The 18,727-nt window shown below is 40.3% G+C and overlaps 1 protein-coding gene across 2 annotated transcripts in view; it reads left to right on the top strand.

The window, feature by feature from the left end:
- The window catches only part of LOC143207488 (neurotrimin), a 107,164-nt gene continuing 88,437 nt past the window's right edge, over window positions 1–18,727 (top strand). For both annotated transcript variants that reach the window (XM_076421032.1, XM_076421031.1), the window contains exon 1: window positions 1–261. In XM_076421032.1, the coding sequence (XP_076277147.1) occupies window positions 210–261 (52 nt within the window). In that variant the 5' untranslated portion in view covers window positions 1–209. The remainder of the gene's footprint in view (window positions 262–18,727) is intronic.

Below are 18,727 nucleotides of genomic sequence, written 5' to 3'. Positions count from 1 at the left end.
GCGTTCCTTCTCTCAGTTTGTATTCAGTATCCACCTCGTATTGGTGGATACGTTCGGTTCTTAATTCAGTTCAACGACCATTCGCCGTGAAAAACCGTCCTCCGTGCACCGCACACGCGTTCCCCTCGTCGAATTAATCGAGTTTAAGCCTTTCCTAGTGCCAATTTTGTGCGGTTGGTTTTGACAGTGGTTTTCAACAACAAAACAGTATGTTGCCGATGCGATTTGTTGCCCTGCTGGTAGTGCTTCTCGCCGCACAAGGTACGTTTCATTTGAATACAAAGATCGCTAGACATAAACGACTTGTTGAATGGCTTTTGTTTCGATTAACTTCGACAACGGAGACTTGTTGCGTTCCGTCGACTGACAGTCTCGATGATTGACAGCTCTTTCTGACAGAGTTCTTGATAGAAACGAGTTTTATCGGTGATTTAGGGTTGGGAATAATTTTTCAATGTTATTGCTATGCTCTGTTGATGAAGAATTGTTCGCGTTGTTCGAATACCTAACCTATGCGACAGTGACGTTTAACATCGTTCGATCGAATTTTGGATATTAACAACTTGTTGAATGGTGTCGATTATAAAGACGATCAGATAATTTTTTAATCCGCGTGTCACGGTTTATCGCATGTGTACTTTGTGTACTTGTCGAAACTGTGTTGGATGGTTTAATTGATGGATTCTCAGATATTGCAACCACTTCAATTAATTGATCACGAGTGAGACCAGTCATTAAATTTTATGAATGATAATTCGCGTTGAATAAACGTTCATTCTAACTGACATAATCTACGAAATGTACTGATAAATATTCGTTCCGTCGCACTCTCGCACAGATACCACTGTATTTCCTGAAAAATCGGAAAAGTTCGAAAGCGTGCTACTACAACAATCGAGATGTCGAACCTTTCGATCTATTTCCACAATCTTGCTGGACAAAATTAAATTTTGACAATGATCCAGTAGAATGTAGATGTCCATTTAGCCAGGATATATGAAAATTATTGCAAAATATAATTTATAATGATAGTATTTAAAAATGTAGTTCACTTCGCTTACTCTTGTGATCCTGCATTGTGGCTTTAAAATTCTCTCTAATTGCGTTGTACCGTATCTAACAGTGCTATCTCAAAAATATGTATTTCATTATTCAAGATACATTTGCAAATTTCTTTTGTCCACATTATGTTTCATAATACATAGATAACATAATAGTTAACATGTAATTTTATCTCTATTCCGAACCTCAACTAGAGAGTTTTAATACATTATTTCACTTTATACACTTGTTAATTTTTATCTCAATCGAAAGCTATTTAGTGTCATGAGCTATACGAAACGCTAAGGAGCATTTTTGACAAATTATGAGACTCTGTTTTTCCCTTGTTTTGTCACGGCTGTCGCGGGCTGACGCCGCACAGCGATCTTAACAAAAAATTATGGTCACGTAAATTTTTTCAATGCCTCTATGTATTTTTTATTGCATAGAGAGTGTTGCAGCTATCGTCAAGTCGAATCCAATGACCTACTTTACTATGGCTTTACGTCTTAAAATAATGCTAAAATATTTTAGATCGTGAAAATCGTCCACTGATGTGATTATCTCTAATCGGGCGTTTCTCCATAGAAAAAAAAATTACAATAAACTTTTGTTTTAATAAAACATTATGGTCATATATTTTTTATTACGTATCATTGTGCAGCTACCGTCACAGCGAATCCAATGACTCACGTTACTATGTCTTTAAATCTTAAAATAATGCTGAAATAGAGTTTTGACCCGCTAGATTGACATTTTCGCCTACTGTGTGGCGCAAAGAATATTTTAAAATTGAATTAGCCTAGTCCGTTAGCCGTAATGGGTAGTCCGGGTGGTTATTAGGGGATTTAATTAGCAAACAATATATTAAATCAAACGCGCTCGATGGATCGACGAGCGTGCTAAGAAAGTTTAAAGCCGCAGGATCCCTCGAATCGAGTTGCGAAGGATAATTTCGCATGCATCACGGATAACTAACAGTTACCTCATCGTCCGCTCTGTATAAGCGACTGCAACAATAGTTACCATTGTGGGTAGTTGCATCGGCGAGCAGAACTCGTAATCGTTGTTGCGGAAGGAACAATTACTCGGTCTTAAAAACGCTTAATTACTCTTCCTCGTACGGTGAACCGACGCGAACCGTCTCGATAAAGTTGTAATTGCGGCCGACTCTAATTGTTGCCTTTGAACTCAAGTTCTTCGCGTTGACATCAACATTTCTGCAGTTCCACGAATGCCTTTTTGATTAAAACTTTGTTTTTTCATCATTTTGTACCGAGTTTTGAAAACTTGGAAAACCTGAGAGGACACAAAGGCCCTTTTACTATTAGACAACTGTAGAGGTTACCCCCTCTCGCCCTTGAATTAAAATCAGCAAATGTTACGTCCTTGATCGAGCCCATGGACCAAGGAGTTATTCAAAATGCAAAAGCAAATACCGCAATTTATTTGTACAAAATTTATTCAATTCGGATTGCACCGTGAAGGATTTCCGAGGTAAACATGAAGCATGTAATTTTTGCTGTCGCTATTTCTTGGAAAGATGTAAAGGGTACAAGATTGAAAAAAGCTTGGCGAAAATTATGGCCAAATCTTCTGCAGAACAACTGAATTGAAGAAACCGAGCACGGAAATGATGACCCTGTAACTGACACCTCTGTATTATTAAACACTATTCAAAGTGATTCCTCAAATTTATTAAATACATTTTCCGAAGAGGAAATTTAATAAAGCACCTCGTATAACGCAATAGAAAATTAGTGGAACAATTCTAAAGGAATAAACAAAATAATTCAATAGAATAATTCAATAGAAATAAATTGACTTGTTCAAATCGACTTGACTTTGAACGCCTACAATGGAATTTATTTGCTTCAGAACAGTATTTTATACCGAATGCAAAATTCTATACATAAAACACAAAGTTTGACACGTATAGATGACATGTATCGATGTATTATAATTAGTAGACTGCGGATTTTGTTGGAAAATTTTAAAAATTGTAAATGTCGATATGATTTCTCGTCTATTAAGATCATTAAGGGAAGAAATAACATCCAATTTGGTTTCTATTTCTCGCAATCGATGCAGGCGATTTTTATTTCGCATAAAGATCCGCAGTCTAATGATTAGACTGCAGATTGTAAAATATCAATAACCAAGTCTGTTAATTTCGAAAAGCCTTTGTCGCGAGACTGACTAGACATTATAGGTCATTGGGTTAACGCAATAATGTGCAATATTTATATTTATGACGTAGCATACGTTGTAACACGGAGCTTGTTAACGCCTATGATTCATTCATCATGTATTATTCTCATTGATTTATGATGCAAGATGTACAGTAATAATAGAAGCATTTATTACAGCGTAATTGAATGCAACGTTAATGGGACAAATTTTCTAAATTATGAACGTACTATTTAACATTATTATAAGCGTGAATGTATTCATTCTGGGGCATTTGATCGATGAGGTTCACAATAATCGTTAATTGTAATTCTTTATTGGCTGATTGAGGAGCGACCGTGAAAAGGGAAGACGTTCATTCAAGCAATTTTTTCCGTCGACCACACGCGCTCGTTGATTCTTTGTACTTCAATTTCACTTATTGGTTACTCACCACGCGGTCCAATTTAGTTCATCGTTTATGCAGCCGCATAGCATTGAAGTCGCTCTCTCGGTGCAACGAGAGGAAGGAACAATTGGTAGCGCCTACATTCCACCTCTAATAAGACATTTGTTCCAATAGTAACTGTATCTCGTACACGTGCGTTCGAGGTTTTTTGTACATTATAGATGTTACGCAGATAAATAAGGAATTTCAGGTAGATAAAGTGAAACGCGTTTTGAACCTCTTGATCGATAGGAAATCAAAGCAGCAATCACGTTGCCACTTCTGTTATTTATCTACAAGAATGATTCTCATGAAACATATTATCAAATCTCGTGTCACTAGATTAAAAAATTGAAACAATACTTTCTGTAAATTTTATGCAGTTACAGCAAGAATAAATAGCAAAAATGTTAAAAAAAACTTGAACACTCCGATACCCGACAACTTTTTAATGCGTCGAAACCCGACAACATTCCCTATTAATATGGCGTGTGATGCGTATAATTGTTTTTTTAACCCTAATGGTGTTATTACAAGTTTCTTTGTATTATATGTAGACGTCACGTAGGCTACGGCTGTTCGGTCGGACCGTATTGAAATGTCGCGCGTCGTTGAAAACGTCATAGGTCCCTAGGTACCTTATCAGTTATTGGAGGGTTAACACATTATTCACCAGCAATGACTTCTTTTAAAAGTCTATAGTACATGACTAGACTGCCGATTTTTAAGCAAAATAAAAAAATTACAGGAGTCAAACAGAAAGTTCTTCTTTCTGTTAATCATTTCGATAAGCTGGGACTAATACATTAATCTACTTTAAATTGCACCTACTCATTTTCGACATTCAATGTTTAATGTGTATATCTATATAATACAAAAAATTTAAGTTAATTTTTTAAACTATGTATTATTTATTATCCATTGTTGTAGCTGACGTCGTGACGAATCCAATGACACTACATTATGCATGCAAGTTTTAAAATAATGCCAAAATAGTTTTGGCTATATTTTCAGGGCAAATACTCCAAAGTGCAACGTGCATGTAAAATCGTAATGCAACGGTGTAAGGATCTCGTTGCTAAGAAATATGTTTCCCCAGCCACGCCACAGCTAATCGGGTCTAGTAATGAACTAGAAGCGAAACTATTGTTAGGCCGGGTAAACCAGGATCTATCCCGTGTGCGTTTGCGACGTTTGGCACACTCCACTGCATCGTTCGCGGGAGCAACGTAAACTATGCGGCCCGTGCATAAACTCGATTTCTCGCGCGTTCGCCGCGTAGAACGCATGCCGATCGAGCGTTAAACGCGCACGGTTAAGTATGCACCGGAATGTAGTTTACTGGGAATGTTAATGAAACAATTAAACAGCGCCCAGTGCGGTGCCTGGAACGGAACGATCATTCAGGGACGAGCGAGATGAGAGAACAACCATAGCGACGATGTTGACGATATCGTGCAAACCGTTCATGCAAATGTACAAGGCAAACTGAATGCAACAATTCTGGAAAAAAATCATGTGAACAAATTCTGGACAAATGTTTAGAGAACCATCGGCGAGAACACAAAAATCCTCGACGTCGATTGCAGGAGATGGCAGGTTAAATAAAATGCTCCTCCTATTTTTTCTATTAATTTCAACGAATTATTGCAAACGTGTTAGCCTTATGTTTATCGACTTGTGTGTCACGAATTTATAGTGTCATAAATCCATAAAGAACCGCAGTCTCGTAATTACGTATTGTTTAGCATAAGTCTGGAGGATCTGGGTCCTCGGCGAGAGATCCACTTCTTGCTGGACTGGTCCAGCTGTTGGCAAATTCCATTGAGAAGAGGGTACGCACAGGGCGAGGGGAGGCAAGGAGAGACAGAAGAGAGATGCGGGAGAGAAGAGTAGAGAAGACAGGAGAGGAGAGGAGTGGAGTGGAGAAAGAAGAGGTCTCGTATCGCGAAGCAAGCTGGTTCACAAAGAACCGGTGGCAGTAGTTGGCGGTGACTGCTGAATGGCCCGAAAAAAGATAAACGAAAGCAACCTGGAGACCCAGGTGGGGGTAGATGGCAGGGACGCCAGGTGAACTGAGAGGTTTTCAGGTAGGATGACCGGGTGCAGATGGTTTCGTGGGATGAGGATGAAACGGCGGCTGGTGGTGCCCCGTGTCCAGCATGGCATTCACAGATTTTTGGTAACTGGCCGGCTGACCGGACCGTCTGGCCCCCCTCTTGGGCCCCCATTCGAGGATGTTCCATTTTTTCCGTAATAATAGGAGCGGCTTCTTCTCATCTCTAATGCTCCGGACACGGGCTCCAACTCGTTTTCTTCGTACGTGACGAAGATTCGAAGCAGAAACCCTGTAGGCATGCTGCCCTCTCTCTCTCTCTCTCTCTCTCTCTCTCTCTCTCTCTCTCTCTACAACTCTACACGATCCCACGAATCCCAGATAGAAAAACGGTATCACGGTAACGAGAACGACGTTTTCTTTTGCTCCCATTGGACCACCTTTCTTGGATTTTTCGTTCCACGAACGTTCAGTCCTCGTCTAACCAGCTTAGACGATTCTTTGATAAAGCCAAAGTTCAACGGTGCTTGAGATAACTGATGATAATAGCGTCGGCTTGATAGCGGATGACGCTACCTGGTAACGCAGTTTTTATAGCTGATAGCAGCCACCATTCATCAGTTATTTGGAAATCGAGAGGTGCTCTGTGCTCGTTAGAAATATCTCTAACAATTTTTATTATGCATACAAATCTGCAGTCTATTTATAAAAGTAATGAGAGTGCATCTCTCCAGAACTTCAGCGATTTTGATTGCAATATGTGTCCAAAGAAACTGTAAGGGGGTGTTGAAAAATGTAAATATACAGTGAAACATTTACTCTATTGACAATCTTGATAAATCGAATGAACCAGTAAAGCAAAAGCAATTGCTTCACGCGAGAAGGCGTTGAAAGCTAGAAATATACAGTGGAGACGTGTAATAAAAATATTGTATTTATTAAATGCCGGTTGGAAACCCCCAATATCGTAAAACACACATCATTTCGGTAATTCAAATGACTGACCAGGATCTACGTTTAACGGTGATTCGAGTAATTTCTTGCACCATTGGGCGCGCGCTATCCGCCCAGTAAATTCTAGAGTTTTCTTTCGAAACCTGGTTAGAATCAGCCGTTTAACGTTCCATTGAAAGCGAAACGATTCTTTATTGCTAATTACAATCGATACAACGAAGATAGTGAAGGAGAAACGATTACCTAACCGATAAAGCTATTTCAGTTTGCTGGTCGGGTAAAATAAACACGGCAGGGTCCCTCCTGAATTATGAAATTACACTTGTTCGATGATTCAACGTGTGTGTATACACATGCACACGTGTACACATACATATACCTATGTGTATACGCATGATCGAAGGAATCCGAGAATTACAAAACGCGTCGCGTACAATCAGGAAGACGACGGATGGGAACTTCATCAACCTGCCATAACACGTCAATTAGAAAATTTACATTTCGTTTTCAAGCGATGGGAAACAATTCAAGGCTGACAATTAACCGTCGACGTGAAGTTCACGTGAAATTTCTTAAGACGGCAATAATTTAGCCGTATTTGTCGCTTATTACGTTCTGATGGTGTCATTCATAAGACGGCGAGTCTTTTATGGAAATAAGGATGTGGTAAAAATTTGTTTCGTTGACTGGAAGTTCATTAATACAGAGGTGAAACAAAAGTTGCATTAAGTTTTGTCATTCGGTGCAAGGAGGATTCTTTTGACGATTTTATCGTCACAGATCCGCTAAAATTCTTGTGTGTCCATTTTATTTTATGTCTTTCTGAACGTATTTGTTTGAGATCAATGTTGATTTTTTGGTAGAATTTAATTTAATGACCCAACAATTAAAACGTTGTACTCCTGATGCTTTCTTGCATTTTACAAATACACAGAACTCGTAAATGCAGTATCCTATGAAGCAAAACGTTGTCTCTCTTAAACCGTGAACAAGAATATTGTGACATAAAAGTGACAAACTCGGTGAACATTATGCAGTGCATTAAGTAACGGTATGCATAAAATTAGCGTGGCTTTTTTGACCTGGAGAGTGACAAAATACGTACTTTTTTCGCAGTAAAGGGGAAAAATTATGGTGCTGCTGAATCTAGCTTGTTAATTAGGGGCTAAATATTTGCAACACGTACGATATCGCAACGGAAACGACCGGTCGAAAGTTTTCCTTTCACGCCAGTTGGCTAGGAGTAGAAAATGGGAGATATGGTATTAAGTTTCGCGCGCTATGAATGTCAGAGCAGATACGAATGGTAAATATGTGGAACAACTGCATCGGAATCGGCACATTACCTGTGCGCGCTGTCGTGCATAATTACGAGCTGCGATGACTAATTTTTCTACACCCGCTCGCTGATACTGGACACGAAAATAGCTTTGCGTTGCTCGTATAATTCATTTCAGTTGGCCGTTTGTTCTTCTCATTACGTATTCGTCTTGATAACGGAGAAAACTGCGGGTTTTTGCATTTACGTCGGAATGTGTGGGCAGAATTCAAAGGAAAACCAAACTACAAAGAAAACGTTCGGATCAATTACAAGAAACAGAGGACACATAAAAATTTCTCTAATTTTCTTTAATGATTTTAACAAATTGAAAATAAGACGTCCTCGGACTGTTTTAAATGGCACCAACTCTATTCATAACTAAACAACGGATTTTATGCATTTATGAGAAAAATGAATAGGTGTAATTTGAAACAGTGAAAACATTGGAAGAATTAAAAAATACTGTTATATTATTGTCGATCTATTAAACATACTAAGAACGAAAATCAATTTTTAATTCACTCCAGTTGGTTACAAATCAAGTAGAACATTTTTATTTTGCTTAAAGATCCGCTGTCCGTTCGTAACGAACGAACCAACCTTGGTTGCTGTTTCTTGCAATTGCTGCAGACCATTTTTATTTTGCATAAAGATTTGTAGTAAGGCTATGGACAGTGTGGCCAGATCAAGAGTTGTGTCCCCACTGTAGCTCTACGACGCTATTCCCCCACGCTTTTGCCCCGACCTGGTCACGTGACGCGTTTCGTCCTAGTCGTGCATGTGTCTGGTACTGGCAGAGAGACAGAGAAACTTTTTCCCCTCAATTCGTGCTCCCTCCCCTCATCTGGCGACACTGGACTAACGGGAACAATATGGCTGGTTAATTGATTATGGCAATCCTGTGGGAGGAATATTTACCAGGAAACTCGACAATTTCATAAATATTCTTTACCAGAACGATAATTCTCTTTTCCACGATACTCGACTAACATCTGGAAATGAGAACCGACATGATCGTAAGATACTGTTGTTTCTACGGTTTTTAGGTGATCGGAAAGGAAGGCGCAAGGCTCTACCTTTCGAGGAAGATCAATACCGTACTAAGTAATTGCAGCTCTTAATATGTTCATACACGCCCAGGTCATCTCTAATTGCTTTGCATGCTTTGTCTACGTCCAAGTTGTTGCAATCGAGTCTGGAAAATCTGACTTGTGTGTGTGTTCCATTCTCGAAGGCTGCCCATTCCGTAATGTTATATTTATGCCAATCGTCTACCGACCTGAGATCTCGAAACATTTAAATCAGAGTATTGCAGACACCAGGAATTTTAAAAAGCTCATTATCGATTATGCGATTGTCTTTGCTCTAATTAGCTTAGTTTAGGTTCTACTGTGTTAGCAAAGTATAAGAACGAACACAACTATGAACAGAGAAAGAATACCGACCGTTTATGTGCTGAGTAAAGAATACGCGGATTTTGATGCGAAATAAACATTGTCATTAATTGCAAGATATAGGAGTTAAAAATAGTTGAACAGTATTTTTGAATTGTTTAAATATTTTTACTGCTTTGTATTGCAATTCTCTAAAATAATTGCAACTTTTGAACATTTCTTCCAAGAACATGTACTCACAGCTTCAATTTTGAAGCCTTCTTTATTCCAAAAATTTCTGGATTTTCTGTGAGGATAAATCGAGAAAATTCCCATGCGGCTAAAGTCTCGCGTTCCAGCCCACAAACCCCATTAAACCATGGGATCGCAGTTCTCTTTTGGTAGAATACGGCGCCCATAGACGTGCTAGCGCCTATCTCATCCGGCTGAAATCACGAATACCTTTTCCCGTGGAAAAAAAAGGTACGACAATCTGGCGTCGAAGGTATCGCGTTTCTCTCGCCTGCGTGAGTGGGCGATGCAGGTATACCGATTAATACATCGACATGCTCATCGTTGCCTTCCTTGGGAAATTCGAAGAAACTCGAAGGATCTCTTCTTGTGAAAACGCTGTTTCTGAAGTGTCCTGAAAGAGAGCATTTTTCTCATGCGGGTTGGCCTACCATGCGCCACCTAGCTCTCCCTGCCCCGTTGTCGGTCAATGAAGCTCAATTAGTTAATTACTCGGATAAACCGGGATACACGTGACGTAACCTTTGATAAGCGTACTGCTTACACGATCGCCGCTGCTCTCGTTAATTTTCGATGATCCCTTAAGCATCGTAATTAGCCTTCGAGATTTAAACGGTTATAAATAGAGTCTTCGAACGTTTTCTATAATTTGTTGTGAAACCGCCTTAACCTTTTGATCAAGGATTTTTACGTGAGATTTTTATGTGAGCGACGACGCGTCCTTCGTCGTGACCTCTACTAGCTCTTAAACAGAAATATTTATTAGCCATACGAAAATTGAAGAACCCTGTAAATGTACTTAAAAAGAAAGACGTAGAATGTCATAGAATGAAGAAGATGCTAAAAAAGGAAGAAATACATTAAAACCTTTTCTGGACAGTACTCGTGCAGATATAGTAATAATTATAGGTCGTAAGAGCATCGTCGAGATAATCAAATTGTCGATAACATTGAATTTATGTTCTTTAGACGTGTACAAAGCCTGCGATTATATTTCAGATCTGTGAATTCTTTGTGTTTTACCATTTCGATAATCGAGACAACTCGAGGCTTACGTCACTCTTATCCCGTTATAAGTACTGACCCACATATAAACTTATCTTTCCCCCATGCTTTCGAACCAATAATAATTAAAGAAAGACCTTCGAGAGAGCAGTATCGCTAAAAGAGGAAATCGTCCGCACAACGGAACGATGAAATAAATTATGACATCGTCCTTGCTGGAGCTCTGTGTTTTATTCAAAGAATTCCCAAGCCTGGGAATTAATCTTTACACAACTCTGATTCGAATAGATTACACGAGAGTCTTATGACTAACCGATTCAGATGCAACTCTGTGAATGAGATCTGTACATCGAGTTCACAGAAAGACTGTAAACTTTCACGCTCGCAGCAATGAACAGCAAAAGCGTTGTTCAGTTTCGTTTAATACTGAACTTCATCGAATGTTGTGCATCTGTTTGCCGGAGGAGAGAGAGAGAGTTACTTCCTGGTTTTTCCGCTGAATTGTACTAATTTATTCAAGAGTACACAAGCACTCGCTTTTTACGATGCAATTTACTTGACGTTTCAAACAAACAACAAATTTTAGTGACGCTTCCTCACGTTCGAATGTGTTTATTTGAAAATCGGTAGAAACTAGTATCTTTTAGAGATGTTAGCGCAGAATGAAATTCTCGTTTCATGAGATCATGGAAACATCGTTTTCAAGACACGATATCAGTAGATCGTGGATCTTTGTGCAGTATAAAAATGATCTGCAGCAATCGCAACAGATAGAGACCAAACAGAAAGTTCTTTGTCCAACAATTTTCCTGCTGTTTCAAATGTTCCCTGCTCAATTTTGCCATCAATGTATTATATGTATAAAATCTTGACAGCTCCAACATTCGCGGAACAAATCTAGCTGCCAACAAATCGCAGTATCCTTTCACAAAGAGCATTTTTTCCAATGTCACACCACAATCTCGTTACAATCTCTTTTTCTTCGCTATCTCGCGAGAGACAGAAAATTACAACCGACAAGAGAAATAACTCTGCCGGTTTCCCGGTGGTCCCCCATTCTATACATCGTTTCCTCGATGATGCAATCGTATGAATCGAAGCAAGTATTTTCGTTTTCTAGCGTGGTGCATTGGTGTCGCTGTTTCCCGCTAAAATTAGATCGATGCTCCTCTCCGGTTGCGTAAAACGCGATCTCGTGTCGGTTTGGGTCGTCGTCCATGTCGACCGGTCGCCATATTCATTTTTTCCAGTCCGTGAATGGATACACTGATAGCGTCGCTCTTGTGCCAAGATATTTACATAACAATCTTATCCGTCGTCAGCCGTTGAGACGTTAGTACGAGGAAATTAGCAAACGATTGAATCGCGATTACAAACTTCAAGGAGTTTGTTACCGATTGTAGCCGGAAGAGGCCGAGATAGATACTGTGAAAAGGGCCTGGTCTTGTGTCGTTGATAGATAACGGGTCGATCTTGTTCGGAACGATTGCCCTTGACTCGCTGCTCCGAAACGATATTCGATAGTGCGTCTTATGAAATGTATGTTATATACATTGTGCAACGAACGCTTCTACTATGCGTGCCGCGGCTGGCACGCACATTCTTAATGAGCAAATAAGTCGTGTTACGAATACAAAAGGCTTTTGGGCGCCAGGGGCGTGTGTGGAGACCGCTGATGCCGGCGAAATGTGCTTAGTCAACGCGGGCCGGTTAGTGAACCCGGTTATGTGAACCTTCTGGTTTAGTAGCAGCTGCATTTTTCTTCTTTCTATAGTGACTGTTGGCTGTGATTGCTCTGTGAGACATATTGTGGCTCCGGAGAGATCAAGAGCGCTGGGGCCACGCCCACTTAAACGGCTACGCCTACTACTAGTGCTAGGTTTCTGCTGCAACGTCGATTGGTCTAAATATTGCTCAGTAACACCTGCATTTTTCGGTTATTTGTGTTGTGGTCTGCGATTGCTCTGCAGAGCATGTTGCGGTTCTGAAGACGAGACTTCAGAAAGCCCACTCGATGAGTCACGCCCACTTTTAGCGATCGGTTTTTGCTTGAATATCGATTGCCTCAAATATTGCTCAGTAACAGCTGCATTATTCTCTTCTCTATTGTAATCGTGGATTGAAATTGCTCTTTGGGATACTGCTCTGGTTCTGACAAGATCGAGGGCGAAGGAGCCACGCCTACTCAAACGACCACGCCCACTTCTAGTGCTCGGCTTCTACCAGACCGCCGGAAAACAAAACTTTTCTAAGGACTTTTTGTCATATACGGCACTTCTAGGGACATCTTCCTTGCTCTGTAATGTTTTATAAGCTGTAAAAGAACGAATGTGGGTGGGTGTACATGTGTTAGTTGGAAATGTAGAGCAATGGTCTTCAGGAATTGCATTTCTAATTGTAAGTAGAGAAAGCTTAGAATAAAGAATTCTATTCTTTTAAGTAGATTCAAGTTTCCTCTTAGATTATAGTAGCAGTTCAGAGACAGTCTCTATGGTCTCAACAGAGTTTCAATCGTCCATTGCCCTTTTAACGTGGAAGCTTATCTTTGATTCTTGGAAGACGTTGGGGAATTTCAAGGCTAGTTTTGTAACGTGCATCGTGGCAAGTCGTTGAACCGATTCAGAGTGCCCGATCAACTGCAATCAATTTCCAAGAATGAATTTTATATTGCAAGAAAAATGCGTTCATTCTAACAATAAGCATTGTTGACCCAGTGTATCAAAATCTTCATCTATAATAGATACTAAAGTTTTAACAATCAAATTAAATGATTACCAACAACATTCGTAACAACGAAAAGACCAATTGGTCCACGAAAAGTACCCTGAAAAATATCAGAAAAATTGATAAACAAATCTGTGAATGTTTCTAAACACCGTCAATCGCACAATTGTGAAAAGGATTGAAGTGCAAACATTTACTGATCTAATATGTACTCTGCTGAAATATTCCTACATCACCAGCAAGTATTTCAACACATTCTCGATCTTCTAAAAGTCTTCTTACCAATCTATTTGAGATTTCTGGTACCGCGAAAGACCATTGCAAATACAATTACAGGGAACGTCTCAATCATTGGGTAATTCCGACAGTAGACCAGCGAGCGATGAATCACGTGTGCGGTCCGAAGAAACGCGGTTATTCAAACGAGCCACGGATGTCGATGATCCCGCGTTTATTCCGAGCAGAACCGCAGAGAGCCGTAGGGCCGAGACACGATTTCGGCGTTCCCGATTCGTATTTAGGCCGAGCAGTGGATCCGTGGCTCGTAACTCTTCCGCTCGATCCGACTGAGATCTAGAAGAAGAGGGGCCCTCTCTCGATCATCTTTTCCTTTTATTTATCGGCGAATGCCTCTCGCCTGCACTCGCGTTTGCCACCCCGAAATTTGAACAGCTGGTGCATTCAACGATCCTAGATAACGTTTCCTTCTTTCATCATTCCCGATGATCCAGCCGTCACCTTGTTTCGAACCACATTCATACTCGTATGTACACGTTCTTATGTACGCCATTTTTATTGCGCCGTCCCATTGCTACTATTGGTATATTGTTTGTTTGGATATCATCTTGCCCTTTATTATTCATTTATGATACTGTACTGCGGATTTTAAAAATTTGAAGAATTTAAATGTGTTACTATTAGGGGGGTGTGCGAAATTTCGGGTATCCGAGCCTTTGGTCGAGTCGGGATCCCGAAAGTTTATAATATTCGGGTACCCGTAGTGAAAGTTGGGGCAAGTCTGCGATGAAATCAGCGTTTACTAACGGTGTTTACTACAAATCGGAATATTATTACAACCGATGATCTTAGCACTCCAGCCTAGTGATTCATATAGTACGCCAACAACTTCAGCACTATATATGTATACATATTAGTAAGCAAAACAGTCGTGTCGCCGTAGTAGCGACAGTGGATTTAAAGTTCATATTTCCAATATCGCATTATCGGCGAAAACGGAGTGCAAAGGGTTAATATGCTCACAGTTATTTATCGCTGCTCTAATCACAGACTTGTCCCAACTTTAACTTTCGAGTACCCGAATATTGCAAACTTTCGGGATCCCGACCCGAACCCGAAATTTCGGGTACTCGCACACCCCTAGTTACTATATTATTTTCAACTTATTAAATATATTCAAATCAGGCAATAAGTTTTTATTTTGCACAAAGTTTCGCAGTCTATTTATGATACTGCACAGTAAATTTCTGGTCTAATCCGACGGTTGTACTTATTTTATTGTATGCGATTGGTAAGTAGACTGCGGATATTTATGTAAATTTCCATATTCTTATGAAAATTAAAATAAAGGAATGATTTTTTCTGATAAAAATGAAACAAAAGTATATCAACTTTTTCCATAATCAATTACAAATTTTTCGTATTTCCACATTCGACAAAGCGTGTCTTTTTTATTATCCTTTTAAACACCTACGTTCCACCTGTGTTCGATCTCCTTTTACCTGGGATCATGGTGTCTCGCCAGGAGAATGATAAAGAAGCAGTAAAGCTAGTGCAACCACGCAGACAAATGCGCTTGAATGGTGGTCCGAGGATCGAAGCCGTAATCGATAAGAGGTTCGACTCGCTACGAAGCAGATCGCCGCCGCCAGAATCACAAACAGGTGTATTTATTATCATTCCGAAGTAGATTCGACCAAACTGTAAAGGGAGACGAGACCAAGGCCCATTAACGTCCTAGCCAGCTGTTGTCCTGGAATGTTGATAGGCTGGACCCGCTGAAAAGATCGCTCTTCTTTTCCTCTTTTCGTCCTTAAAGATTTACGAGTAGTTTATTTGCTAAAGTTTGGCGCAAAAAGGCCGCGTAGGTCTCGCTCGGCATCATCGAAGGTATGATGAACAGGAATCTGGATCGTGAAAATAAACTGTTCTGCGAACGTTGTGCTAACATTGCTGGGGAAAATGTGCAAGAAGTTGCTTTCGTGCAAACATTTTCTTTGGAAAACTTCAACGATCCCCGCGATGGATTTTAGATCATAGAATCAAACGGATTTTTGGTAGTACTCGATACGAATTGAATGAGACTTTAACGGGATTTGAATCTTCAGGGATTCTATGAGCTCGATGGATTTTCTGGGATAGTTCTTTTGGCTTTTCGATGCGTGTTTTGGTAGATTCCCGAGGACTTGCTTCAGAAAGCTGCGATCAAGACTATTCTTAGACGCAATCGTCTTCGAGGGTCAGACATTTGTTCGATCACTTAATCAGCTCCATCATCCTGGTACCGATGCTCGATGGAACATCTGACAAACTTCCTTCATCTTTCTCGAGGAGCCAGTGTTGCAGTTCAACATTGTATAAATTTCAACGTGAAGGGGGCATTGTGAATGTTATCTTTTCGTTTCACACGAACTACGTTCATAGTAAGAGACGAAGCGACTGATGTACATATATGTAGATTTGTACAACTTTGGCAAGATGCAGACAATTTTTATTTTGCATGAAGATCGTCAGTCTGCAATTCTTGGATGACGTTACTGAAGGTGGCTGATTGGTTCAGAATGGAAAATGCTGTTGAAGGATCCATTAAAAAGTCTTTAGCCATGAACCATGGACTTTTAAAAATTATGCAAGTAATCGCCGGCAGATAATGTGTTAATCGGCGATGATGTTTAAGTACATGAATTTTCCAATATCTACCGAGAGATTATTCAGTGTACAGGTCAACCTATACATCCGATCGATGAAACTTTCACGTCCGATCATCGTGCTCGATATCTCGCTGGAGCAGAGCGGAGTGGGCAAGGAGGAAGCCGTTCGTCCCAGCGACCGGAAAACCAAAATAAAACCTGCATCACTCTTTCGCATGCCATTAGCTAATCCCTATTTATAAGGTATTATGTCCGCTCGAGTACACATGTGTACGCTATAGGCCGTGTTCTAGGCGGGGGCGTACGCGGGTTTCACATATGCGCAGCACGCGTTAAAGTACAGAGAGTGAGAGAGGGAGAGAGAGAAAGAGAGAAGTAGACGTCGATGGTTTTTCGACGGGCATCGCCATGGACCGACTAAAAATACCCGAAACCCCCCCCCCCCCCCGACCGAGAGATAACTTCCGAAACCCCCGAACACGACGGTGTCTGGTGGGCGGTTTATTAATGGAGTCGGATTACTAAAAATCAAAATGATCGTGGGCGTCTTTCTCTCTCGCCTGCGCGTTGCATTTACGGCCGACTGCTTGCTCGGTGAACAGTCTTCTTCATCCTTCTTTCTCCGGGCTCGTCTGGATGGCCCATTCAAGAACTATTTCGAGGTGATCTCGACTGCTTTAATGGCGATTCGAATTGGGCGCGGATTTCGTAACGTTTGATTCGGTGGCTCTCGTAGATGGATACATCAAATATGAATGGGAGAGGAGATGAATTTTTCTATTGGGTTGTTCCAAAAGTTTCTCTCGCAATGTGCACCACATCTCGTCCCCCTTGATACCATGTGACGTTTGTAGAAATCATTATTTTGATAAAACTATTTTAGCATTATTTTTAGACTAACATGCATAGTGCAGATGGATTCGTCTTGACGTTAGTTACAACAATACATAATAAATTAGTGGCGTTTCAAAAATGAAGTTGACCATAATTTTTTATTTAAAAAAAAAGGTTTTATAATTTTTTGCATTGGGATTTATAGATTACTGAATATGTACCGATGAACTTTTATCGAAAACATTTGTTTGTCAGATTATCGGCTGGGCTTGAAAAACGATCCTAATGGCCGAGCGATGTTTCAGAAACGGCCGAAGAGAAAAATGGGTACATACTACACAAAAGTCTTTACTTTCAATGCGTAACTACGCTACAACCAAAATTTTTTATCTTACACAAGATTTGAAAAATCATATTTTGACCAACTTTGCGATGTAAATACTCTGTGCAAAGCAAAATTTAAAAGAGTTATTTGTGGTGATCAGGTTAGGTGCCTCACGCTGTATATCGAGTTCTTTCTCTAATCTCGTTCCAATGAGCACTTGATATTAAATAATGTACGAGAGTATTTCCGTTTAATCCCCTTCACGCGAAAGTACAATTACAGCGCAGGAAATGTCCAATTTACAATAAACGTCGCTGGAAACTGGCGATAAAATACAATATCAGGTGTACGAAATCATGTATGTTTCCGCATCTATCGTTATTAGAATTTTTCTACGGATTATCGTTCGATCGACAGGGGTGTGCGAAACACGCGCGCATTTAATTCGCGTTTTGCGAAAGAACTGGTTTTCGCTTGTATAGACTCGTCGTTGTAGCGCGCGAAAGTTGTCCAAATATTTTTCTAGGTTGATTTATGCCGACGCGGTTTGTGATCGTTTGTAATGAGTCACCGGGGTCAGTAACGCGAACCAAAAGGATGATGATTTGTAGCACGAAATCCATCTTGGCTTCACAGATTCAATGGAGATAGCACGCAGTGTCTTGTAATGAGCTCGCTGCCCACGCTTCTTGGCTTGCAACTTTGTGTGCCAGCTGTGTGAACAGTGATTCGAACCGTTGTAATGGAAAAGCGAAACTTTCAGAGGTGGATGACTGGATAGATGACTTGGTGACTGTATTTACAATCAGTCATTCGATGCAGATTGTCCCTTTTTTTACCAAGCTTATATTAGCTTGCCGAGTTGTCGTTGTTGTATGCGTCAAATCTTGTAATCGAATTTTAAATCACTTTCTGATGAGCTAGAGACTTGAAACTTTAAACATAGCTCAGGCCTGCATGACAATGCAATATTAAAAAACAAATTTTAAAAAAAACTGTGCGTCTAGGAGAAAAAATTTTAATATTAACCGTCACACCTCGTCGTACGATACGTGGTAGTACGTCATCGTGTTCAGCGATCCCCACTCCGCGCACTAGCGCTCCCTACTCCACTACGCGGTCCCACTCCGATTCATCCTTACTCCACTGACCCACTTCGCACCGAAGGAGCTCATTGTCAGTGTGGTATTCCGTACATTCAGTTCCATTTCGGACAATTTCGGACTCCATCAAGAGACGTCGTCTCTCGGAGTCATCCCCTTATTTTTTCTCGCGTACATCCATATCTTACTATTTCAAACCAGTGTTACTATATCTTACGTTCCATTTAAAAAAGA

Source organism: Lasioglossum baleicum, chromosome 3, assembly GCF_051020765.1.
Source record: "Lasioglossum baleicum chromosome 3, iyLasBale1, whole genome shotgun sequence".
NCBI lineage: Eukaryota > Metazoa > Arthropoda > Insecta > Hymenoptera > Halictidae > Lasioglossum > Lasioglossum baleicum.
The sequence above is the reverse complement of the archived record's forward strand: the minus strand, read 5'-3'. Positions and strand labels throughout refer to the sequence as shown.